The 11,216-nt window shown below is 60.4% G+C and overlaps 1 protein-coding gene across 1 annotated transcript; it reads right to left on the reverse strand.

Moving 5' to 3' along the window:
* Window positions 1–1,492: 1,492 nt before the first annotated feature.
* LOC119092492 (regulator of telomere elongation helicase 1 homolog) lies at window positions 1,493–9,866 on the reverse strand (the record flags this gene model as incomplete). Its single annotated transcript, XM_037215453.1, is given in 12 exon segments — window positions 1,493–1,769; window positions 1,801–1,908; window positions 2,439–2,593; window positions 3,055–3,333; window positions 4,250–4,340; window positions 4,921–5,042; window positions 5,551–5,697; window positions 6,400–6,505; window positions 6,909–7,060; window positions 8,180–8,293; window positions 8,688–8,888; window positions 9,765–9,866. Coding segments are annotated over 12 exon segments (1,800 nt in total).
* Between the last annotated feature and the right edge of the window lie 1,350 nt (window positions 9,867–11,216).

Genomic DNA, 11,216 nt, shown 5'->3' on the forward strand with positions numbered 1-11,216 from the left:
CAACTTACTCGGCTCATTTGGATTGCTCACAACACGCGGTCAGAACCGCTAAGTTGGGGACGGAGTTGTTGGACCCAAGCCGGGAGTACACTATTCAGTGTGTCATGCTATGTACAACGAACCTAACTTCACGCAAAGCACTCACCCCAAGGATGTAGTCCACGATCTTGCTCTTGTTCTTCGCCTCCTTCTCCCCAACGCCGGTGGCGGCAGCGGGAGCAGCCCCGCCCCCTACACCGACCACCGACTCTCGGCCCGGCCGGGTAGGCTCGGCCGCAGCTCCGCCCCGTGGCGGCGGCAGCTCGCTCGCCAGCACAGCCGTGCTGCGCGGCACCAGGCTCGGGTCCAGCAGCAGCGCCGCCGGGTTGTGCGACAACTTGAACTTGGACGCCGGCTTCACAGGTAGCGGTGCGGTCGCCTCGGCGGCAGGCGGCTTGGCTCGGTCGGCGCGCTGCTCCGGCGGCGGCGGTGGCGGCGGCAGCGCGGCTCCGTTGTCCGTCCCAGCGCCGCCGCTCCAGCGGTTCATCTGGTCCAGCAGGCCGCCGCCGCCACCGCCACCACCGGCCGTCCGCCCGGCCTTCCCGCCAGCCGAGCCATACAGCTGCACCAGGCTGACGGATCGGGCCGGCTCGGCCCCTGCGGCTGGGGCGGGGCCGTCCGCGCGGGCCGCCGGCCGGGACGGCGTGAACGCGAACGTCGCATGCGTGGCGGGACCGGCCGACCGGCCGGCCGCCGCCGCCGCTGGCTGGGATGCGCATGGGTACTGTAACGGCAAAGAATTCCAGTTTTACCCAACCAGCCAATGTGAAGTAATGCGGCGTAGATACCAGTGCTTGCTAATTTAGACGTCCATGTCACATAACCGAGCGAACTTGATAACATAGGCTGGGCAGAGACGAAGAAAATTACCATCAAAGTTGAAACTAAAACCAAAAAAGAAAGCGATCTACGAACATCGAGAGCACTTGACACACTGCAGAATGTTTGAAGACCATGCCGACGCTGCACGACCAAAAAGGACCCACACGCCCTAAATCCAACACCTTCTCGTAACATATTTGTCCAAGCCAACAAATTGTGTCAGTGCTGTACGTCAAATTTCACAATGGGAACAGCGAAAAAAGACTAAAAATGGGTTTAGCGCACCGCAGGAGCGCGCAAGTACTGGCCATACGATATGGTGTTCTCAATCATCTGATTTTTACTCGTTCACCCGGAATTTTTGTTAATATTTGGCCACACGCACATACATATCACATACGTGTCATTAATTTGATAAGGGGCGGTACGCACCCGGGTTATTATGTGCAATTTCCCTCTCTCCCCCCCCCCTTGCATTCTGCCGGCTGACCCCCCTACACGCCACCAAGTCTGCTCATCCCACGCCGTCCCTCGCCAAGCACCCCACACATCGCGCTGCAGGCAACCACCTTGGCCTCGCACGCGCGGAAGAAGCCGGTCAGCTCGCGCACAACCGGCCCGAAGGCGCTCTTCAAGTATCCCCACACATCGCGCTGCGGGCACCCACCTTGGCCTCGCACGCACGGAAGAAGCCGGTCAGCTCGCGCACAACCGGCCCGAAGGCGCTGTGCACCTTCAGGAAGGGCCGCACCCAGGCCGAGAGCTGGCCGCTGAAGCCGGGGTCACCGAAGCGTGAGTCGCACAGAATGACGGCGCCGTAGTCGGTGCGGTGGCGGATGACGCGGCCCACCGCCTGGTTGACGGCGCGCGACGCCTCCAGCCGGTACCAGTCCTGGCCGCTCAGGTGGCCGGCCGCCGCCGCCGCCGCCGGCGCCGGCCGAGGCGGCCGCGGCGCGCGTCTCGTCCAGGTACTGGCGCTTGAGGACGACGCGCGGGTCCTTCAGCGGCGGGTACGGCAGGCCCGTGATGATAACGGCTCGCCCATTCCTGCGGGGAAGAGGGGGGGGGGGGGGGGGGGGTCCATAGGAGTACGAGGGCAGCCAAACATCTCGGGCACGCCCTGTGGGCAGAGAAAATGTGAACATTCAAAGCACTTCAGCGGCTATCGACAACTCAGAAGACAATTTCGAATCTTCCTATGCATTGCTGGGCGTTACTGGGTTTCATCTTGCTACATACACAAAAGCAGCAGCTGAAGCCTTTGTATGATAGCGCTCGTATTTGCGCACACATGTTCCGACCCAACCTTTCAACGGAAGCCAGATTCCAACACACAAATTTGCAGTGTCGTTCATCAAGTCCTTAAGTCCGTTGCAAGTCGAGTGTCGTTCATGAAGTCCTAAAGTCGGTTGCAACCCGAGCTCCTAGCGCTCCAAAGCCCATAACACTCATTATACGATTTCCATACACCTCCGCCTGCCACGACTGCTAACTTCCCCGTCTTCCCGCGCGCCTGACGCTGGCGGGCCGGCGCCGTCCACGGCCGTGCGTTGGCCGTCGGCGGCGGCAGTCCGCACCTGTCCGAGAAGTCGAGGCCCTCGGACACCTTGCCGCGGCACACGGCCATGAAGCAGGCACCGCGCGTGCCCTCCGTCGGACTGACGATCCGGTCGTAGTAATCGGCCATGTTCTGCGCGAACACCTCCTTGCCGCCCGTCTCCACGAACACCGACTGCGACGCGGCAATGCTCGGTGAGTGGGCGGTCCCAACGAGCGACACGCTGGGAAAGGCACCGACCGGGGGATGTGCTGAGGCAACGGCCCGACTGCGCCCCACATGGCTCAAAATGAGTGGATCGGCCAGAACACGACGCCGACACGACCTCGTCTTGATAGCAAACATCGATGAACATTTCCATCAGCAGCACATTGTTGCGCAGCTCATTATTGCACAGCATAACTGTGCTGGCCGAGGCCGATGAAAAACACAGGGATGACCCAAGCGACCTAACGCGTTTCCGGGATGACGCATTGTTCGTTGCCACTACCAGAATACATCCCACACGGCTGGCAGCCGTCTGCAGCTACTCGCCACATTCCTCCACACGTCTCGCGTCCAGGTCGTACCGGCCCACCCTTCCGGGGCAGCCAGCCTCCGGGGGCAGCGCGTGTGCCCACCGCCGCCGCTCTCACCTTGTTGCCGGCGATGCGGCCCCAGACGCCGCTCAGCTGCCAGGCCTCGTGGCAGGCGCGCAGCATCGAGTACGACGGGAAGAAGACCAGCAGGCCGTCGGGCACGATGCGGCTCAGGTTGGCGATCGTCTGGCCGAGCGAGCCGAGGTAGCGCGCGCTGCCGCGGTTCTGGTAGGTGGAGGTGAGCTGGGTGCCGTCCGGGCCGCGGCTCACGCAGCCCACCCACACCTGGTCCGGGCCGATGATGTGCGGGTTCTCCAGGCTCACTGGGAACGGTACCTGCGCGGCAGGCCGGGCCGACGTCACGACGGCGGAGCGCAGGACGGTGGACAAGTGTGGGCTGCGCTAGACGGTATGGCGTCACCGCGCGGGTGCGTCGCTACGACGGTGTCGTGTGGTGTTGTGACAAGGTTGTGTTACTACAACGGGCGGCGCGCCGTTAAGGCAGATGTGATGTTGCACGGAGGAAGTGTGATGTAACAAGTAACAACGGAGAGGCGAGGTGTTTTGCCGGAGAGATATATTATATTCCTGGAATGTCTAACACCGCAATCGGGATACTAGTGGTTTAGCGGTGGAGGACTGCGAAGCTGCTGTCGGGGACTGCGCTAGTGCGGCGGAGTGATGTGGTGTTACGACAGACACGTGTAGTATTACGACGGAAGTGTGGCGTTCCACAGTGTGGCGGTGCGACACAGGACTGCCTGACGCGGTCGCTGCCGGTCACCGTCGGAAATACCCCGCGAGCCAGCGAGCGTCTGCTGGTGCTGCAGACAATCAGCTCACGGCACCACCGTCGCCTTGCTTCCACCCGTGCGGGCGTGGAGACAGGACCACCATGCCACAAGTGCCGCTCCCAGAGCGCCCACCGCACAGCACACCGCCTGCCCAGCTGGCATGCTCTGTGCGGTGAGCTGCGGTGATGGTGCGGTGTGCACCGACCCATCAGGTCCGCCATACTAAGGTACCGATCGCCACAGCGCCTCGGGAGACAAGGCCATCAAATCGGGGAATCCTTCCGAAGCGCTGCCACGGTCTTCCCCCAAGCTCCATCGTCGGTCTCCCACTGCGCCCCCATCCCCCCTCGGCTCCTCTGATCGTCGCCGGTTTCCTCCGAGGTTCGCTGCCCTTGCCCTCCCCTCCCAGCCCTGCCCCGTCCCCGGCAGCCCATCTGCTGCCGGGAGCCGGAACACACCTGCAGCTCCGAGGTGAAGGAGCCGAGCGGCGCCAGCGTGCCGCTGGTTAGCAGCACACACTTGACGCCCTGCTCCATCAGGTCCGCCATCCTACGGGTCAAACGCGCGGAGAGGTCATGGGCGCGGCACGCGGCGCACCGCCACCGGCGGTCAGCGAACACTGCGACGGCGCGACCGCCACGACCGACAGGGGAGATCACACTGGCAATCAGACCTCACAACACGGGATACATCCGCGGCGCGTTACGATACGTTCGTTGTCGGCGCAAGTACAGATCGAGACGCAGGCGACGTGGGGTGCGCGGCATCGGTCACGCTCGTCTGAACGAACCCGACACAGTAGACCGGCCACAGCGCGGTGGCGGCCCAGTCCGCTCACGGCCGGCGGCGACGCGGCGGAGGCACATCGGTTCAGTGAGCACATCCGCGCTCCTACGGCGCCGTGCACGCTCGGCTTTAATGTCTGAGCCAATGAAGACGTCAAATTCGGCCCGATGTGCTTCCAAGCAAACCATGCCGGGACGAGGCGGCCCATATGCTGTTTCCGTGTCTACTTGACGCCCGGTGTGTGACCCTAGGCCAACCTGCGCGCTGGGCAGGACGGGTCACGGTCATTGTTCCAGCAGGGAGCCCCGACGGGCACGCCCGGACCCCCAGGCGGCCAACTGACCCGAAGCCGGGACTGAAGCACCAGTAGGAGAGCACGCGACAGTCGGGCGTCTTTTGCGCCTTCTGCCAGGGGTCCGAATGCGACCTCTTGCCGGCCCTCTGCTGCTCCACCCCGACGTGTACCTGCCGCCGGGAGAGGACGTGAGCAGGACGCGGCTCGACGCCGCACCGTTCGCCGCCGCACCAGAACGGCGCTGCCATGCATGCCACGTCCGCCTGCAGACGGCATCCGTGTCCTAGTCGACAGGCACACATGTGGTGAAAAATTAACCTATACGGACATGCAAATGCTGTAGATACTAAGTTGGCGAACCGGTCGCGAAAGCTGCCACGTCCATGAACATTTCATGCACGTAAATTTGTCACTCAGCGAACTTCAAGCGTCCGCGAGGGAAAACAATGACCAAACCAGTAGTTTACGCATATCGTCCAATCACGACACGGATACAGATAAGCAAGCGCTGCACGAAAAACAAACGTAATCTGCACACTACACGGTGGGACTAACCTGTCACCACGAACTCGTGGCATGATCATGACATATCGTTGTGCGATCGTGCATCCCAGTCCGCGGTGTTCGGCCCGCCCCAGCCGCAGCGCCGAGGGGGAGGGGGGAGGGGTCGGCTCTGACCTTGTAGCATTTCTTGACGCGGTTCATGTGGGCCACGTCGAACGTGTCCCGGTTGAAGACGACCTTGATGAGATCGGCGAACTTCTGCAGCCCGTTGCCGCGCCGGGAGAAGACCGAGGTGGCCGTATTCGCCAGGTATGAGATCACCTGGCGGCCCGCACCACGACTCTCTCACAAGATGCCGCCCGGAGCTTTTGGATGGTTGCTTTCCAGGACCAGAGCCCACGCCAAACAGTGCTTATTGCGCGAGCCCTGAGCCTACCGCCCGATCGTGAAATCCCAGGTCAACGGCATAACTCGGTGGCAAAAGTCCAACGCACCGCAATGCCAGGCACGGTCCGACCTGCCCTCTGACGTCGCGTGACCTTCAGAGCGGCCGTCGGTACCGGCCGTACGCCATTCCAGCCAAGGGCAAATGGCGAGCGCCTAAAGCGACTCGAACCCGCCCCGCCATGGGTGGGTGGATCGGAAGGCAGACGCTCCAGCCAACGAAGCCATCGGGACGGGAGAAGACTGAATGCGACTGCAGTCAAACTGAGCGCCAGCTGGCCCTGGGGCCCAGACACCTAGGCACTCCTTAAATCTAGATGAATTATTTAACCGCGTGCTGAACGGTGGAACGCTCAAAATCGCCAACCAATGTCAAATACATTCGGCTACAAGTTTTCCCGGTTTCGCAACATCCACACTTACTAAGCCCACTAAAATCAATCGCACCCCCGACACGATCCTACGCACAATCCCCCCCCCCCCCCCACACACACACACAAACAGACACAGGCGCTGCGCACAGCCAGACGACTCCAGCCGCCCCGGGAGGCCGGCAGGCGTCGCTGTGTCACCGCTCACTTTTTCCAGCTCCTCAACGATGATGGCGCGCTTGCCGTGCGTGATCTCGGCCCGCTCCAACAGCTCGAACATGAAGCTGCCTGGGAAGTCGGCGCCTTCGCTCGGACTGGCGGCACCCACAGACACAGCGTCACGTGACGCGTCGGCGCTTCGCTGTGATCAGACGCGGATTAAACGTCCAAGATTCGTGCAGGGGACGTTGTGAGATGGTGCAGTAAACGGAGAAGATAGCAAAGCCATGCGCGCACGTAAGCCCATAGTGAAGGCGATGACAACCTGTAACGCTGTCTTACTAGGTGCTGTTTCTCCCAAACTTCACACAAAGTGATCTTCGCCGACTGTCTAACACAGGGGCTGCGGTAACACGTTATTATACCACACACTTTACTCATATGTCCCTTGACACATGAGCATGCTCAAACCCCACCATAACGCCACCAAAGAAACCTTGTGCATCCGATCGGAATGCCACAATTGATCTCGGCCGACGGTGTCGGCGTTAGACGCACTTCGGTATGGGGATGGCGTCGATGGACTTCTCCAGCTCCAACAGCATGGCCTTCATCAGCATCAGATTTTCGGCGCTGAGCTCGGCGGCCGCCGCCGCGGAGCCGAACTCCGGGTCAGCCCCCGCCTCCGGCGACACCAGCTGGGTCAGCACCTGCGGCCACGCGGCGGTCAGGGGCACACCGGCCCGGTGCAGCGACGAGCTAAAGACGCGGTGATGTCGGGGTCACGCCCTGTGGAGATGCAGCGGTCACATCCTGCAGAGACACCTGGCAGAGATGCGGGGGTCACATCCTGCAGAGACATCTGGCAGAGATGCGGCGGTCACATCCTGCAGAGACATCAGGCAGAGATGCGGCGGCCACATCCTGCAGAGACCTCCGGCAGAGATGTGGCGGTCAGATCCTGCAGAGACATCTGGCAGAGATGCAGCGGTCACATTCTGTGGAGACGTCTGGGTCACATCCCAAGGAGACGTCTGGGTCACATCCGGCAGAGACGTGACGGTCACACCCTGCGGAGATGTAGCGGTCACATTCTGCAGAGACATCAGGCAGAGATGCGGCGGTCACATCCTGTGGGGACGTCTGGGTCACATCTCGAGGAGACGTCTGGGTGACACCCGGCGGAGACGTGACGGTCACACCCTGCGGAGATGTGGCGGTTACATACTGTGGAGATGTTGCGGATACATCCCGCGGAGATGTAGCGAATACCTTCCACAGAGACATCTGGCGGAGATGTGACGGCTACACCACATGTCATATGAGGGCTGCCACATGTCCACATGTGGACATGTAGCAGCCGGAGCGCAGTAACGGCGTCAGCACCAGCGGTCAGTACAGGCCCTCTTCTGCCGCGCTGACTTGCGGCACTGCAACTGAACGACAGCGCACAGATGTCCTCAACACAGCGGCAGCTGACAGTGCTGGCACGTCTGATCCATTGGGCAGATGGGACATTCGTAGCGACCAGAATGTCATGGAGAGAGCCGACCTACACGCCGTATTTGCCCTCTGTTTGGCCACTGAAGCACAGAGAAGCAGGATACGGGAGGCACGGACGCCGGTTCGGAAGCACCACATCACAAAAGAACAGACCATTCAAGCACATCAATGTTTGCGTCGCATACCACAGCTGCGAACGTGGCACGTGACGTCATGGTACCAAAGACCGAAGTTGATCTCCGTTGTCGGGGAGACGGCCCCACGAACGTGACCTCTAGGGTCACGAGCACCCACCCGCTCGGCGTCATCTCCAGAGGCGTACTCACATGCGTGATCTCGTCCACGCAGAGCGCGATGTCCGTAGACTTGAGCTGCAGAGAGGCCGACTCCTCGCACATTTTCTCGATGTTGTGCGCCTCGTCAAATATGACGACGCTGTTCTGAGGGCGAACGAAGATCAGCCTCTAAAAAAAAAAACAGCTGGGGCATCCAACATACTCACAAAACTTCTGGTTGGATTTCATCGTTACCGAAAACCAAGCATACATGAGATGGAAATATTTGCCAGAAATAGGGCCTTGATGTCCTTGCTTTCTCTATGTGCTGTCTCACCGCACACCGCGCACTGCATCTCACCGCACACCGCACACTATGCCTCACCACACAATGTCACACAATGAGCAGTGGGCAGGGGCCCCGACTCATTTAACACGACTTACACAGTCCGCTGGCGGCCGCATACCGACAGCCAGGGGAGGGGACCTGCCGGGCCAGCCAGCCCGCCCGGGGGAGGGAAGGGGGGAGGGGGCTCACCAGGCTCATCGGGCGGCTCACCTGCAGCTCAACGCCGTTCGCCTTGCGCGTCTTCGGGTCGAGCAGGTAGTTGTAGGGCAGGAAGATGATGTCGGCCGCCTCCTTCATGGAGCGGGCCATGTAGTACGGGCAGAAGTTGAGCTTCTTGCCGAGCTGCGCCAGGTCCTCGATGTCCGTGACGGGCATCTCGGTCAGCAGCTTGTCCGTGCGCCGCGACTCCACCTGGCGGCGGGGGGGGGGGGGGGAGCGGGGGAGGGGACGTCGAGCCGGGGCGGTGATGAGCAGCACTGGTCAGCGAGAGGCGATGTCGTTAGCTTCGGCCTGACGTGGCGCCCATTCGAAAATAAAGCCGCGCTGCTAAACATCTTACCGGCTAGGACCAAGATTCATAAAGGAAAGCAACAGCCTACGCTCGCATAGGCATACGAGCAGGAAACAAGCCGAGTTTGCTTGATCTTTTTATTCGATTTTATGATGTCATCGCTAACCTGAACTATAAGAGAATGTTCAATTTGAGGTGTACGGTCCAGCCTAGCCCAGCCCGGTCCAGGCCGGTTATAGCACGGTCCAGGCCGGTCCAGCCCGGCCCAGGCCGGTCCAGGCCGATCCAGGCCAGTCAAGCCCGGTCCAGCCCAGTCCAGCCTGGCCCAGCCCGGTCAAGGCCAGTCCAGGCCTGGCCGGCCGTTGCGCGTTCAAGAAGTTATAACCTCCCCAGCCACTGATTACATGTTCACGCCATTTTCAGGAACAACACCTTTTTTCCTTTTTCCATTCTTTAAAAGTTGTGAATAAATTGTCCACAACGTTACAGAAACTTAAGTTCAGGTCAACCTAAACTATCTTGCCGCAGTGTTTGGAGGGCCCCGTAACAGGCTTACAGAACAATCTGGGGTGTGAAGGTCTCTGCAGCAGTACCTGCGGTGCTGATGCCTCAGAAAGGGAGCACAATAACCACCCTGGCGCTCGGCGAAGCAAAACACCAAATCACTCTTCCAACCATAACTACTGTGCAAGAAACTCAAACCTATTATTGATCCGAGGCTACATTGGTTATAAATGTAATGCATTTCGGACTCCCGCCTGCTGCCGTGGGCTTACCTGATTGTAGAAGAGACATGTACGGGACTTGACCTTGGCTTGGCACATGTGGACTTTAACGGAGTTGTTGGTTTCTTTGCTGACCTCTGGGTGTATGCACAGCTGAAATGAATGGTTCAAATACGGTGTGACCTGCTTGTCAGGCCAAAAAAGTACTACAAACAAGAAAAGCATGTATATTAGAAAAAATCAAATATGCGGCGTATGATATTCTGATGCACAGGAACAAAATTGGAGCCTTGTGCTACTCCAGTGCTGCATCTGTGAGGCCAGCACTGGAGTAAACCGCAAGCGTTCCAAGTCGTAGCACGGCGTCCGATAGGGGTGGTTAGTCAACGACACGCGTGTATCCCCACTGGGGTCAGCAGCAGCCACGGTCGGGTCAGTCAGCGGCGGGGGTGTATCCCCACTGGGGTCAGCAGCATCCACGGTCGGGTCAGTCAACGGCACACTTGTATCTCCCACTGGGGGCAGCGGCAGCCACGGTCGGGTCAGTCAGTGGCACACTTGTATCTCCACTGGGGTCAGCAGCATCCACGGTCGGGTCAGTCAACGGGCACACTTGTATCTCCACTGGGGGCAGCAGCATCCACGGTCGGGTCAGTCAAGCGGCACACTTGTATCTCCACTGGGGTCAGCAGCATCCACGGTCGGGTCAGTCAACGGCACACTTGTATCTCCACTGGGGGCAGCAGCAGCCACGGTCGGGTCAGTCAGCAGGCACACTTGTATCTCCACTGGGGTCAGCAGCAGCCACGGTCGGGTCAGTCAACGGCACACTTGTATCTCCACTGGGGTCAGCAGCAGCCGACGGTCGGGTCAGTCAGTGGCACATTTGTATCTCACTGGGGTTCAGCAGCAGCCACGGTCGGGTCAAGTCAGCGGCACACTTGTATCTCCACTGGGGTCAGCAGCAGCCACGGTCGGGTCAGTCAAGCTGGCACCACTTGTATCTCCACTGGGGTCAGCAGCAGCCACGGTCGGGTCAGTCAGTGGCACACTTGTATCTCCACTGGGGTCAGCAGCAGCCACGGTCGGGTCAGTCAGCGGCACACTTGTATCTCCACTGGGGTCAGCAGTAGCCACGGTCGGGTCAGTCAGTGGCACACTTGTATCTCCACTGGGGTCAGCGCATCCCGGTCGGGTCAGTCACGCGGCCACACTTGTATCTCAACTGGGGTCAGCAGCAGCCACGTTCGGGTCATTCAGTGGCACACTTGTCTCTCCACGGGGTCAGCGTCAGCCCGGTCCGGGTCCAGTCAGTGTGCACACTTGTACTATCTCCACTGGGGGCAGCGGCAGCCACGGGTCAGGTCATTCGGGTGGCACACCTTATCTCCACTGGGGTCCGCATCAAACAATGTCGGGTCAGTCAGCGGCGGGGGTGTATCAACACCGGGGGCAGAGCAGCAGCCACGGTCGGGTCAGTCCACGGCACACTTTGTATCTCCA

Source organism: Pollicipes pollicipes, unplaced genomic scaffold (assembly GCF_011947565.3).
Source record: "Pollicipes pollicipes isolate AB1234 unplaced genomic scaffold, Ppol_2.1 Scaffold_3447;HRSCAF=4054_pilon_pilon_pilon, whole genome shotgun sequence".
Taxonomy (NCBI): Eukaryota; Metazoa; Arthropoda; class Thecostraca; order Pollicipedomorpha; family Pollicipedidae; genus Pollicipes; species Pollicipes pollicipes.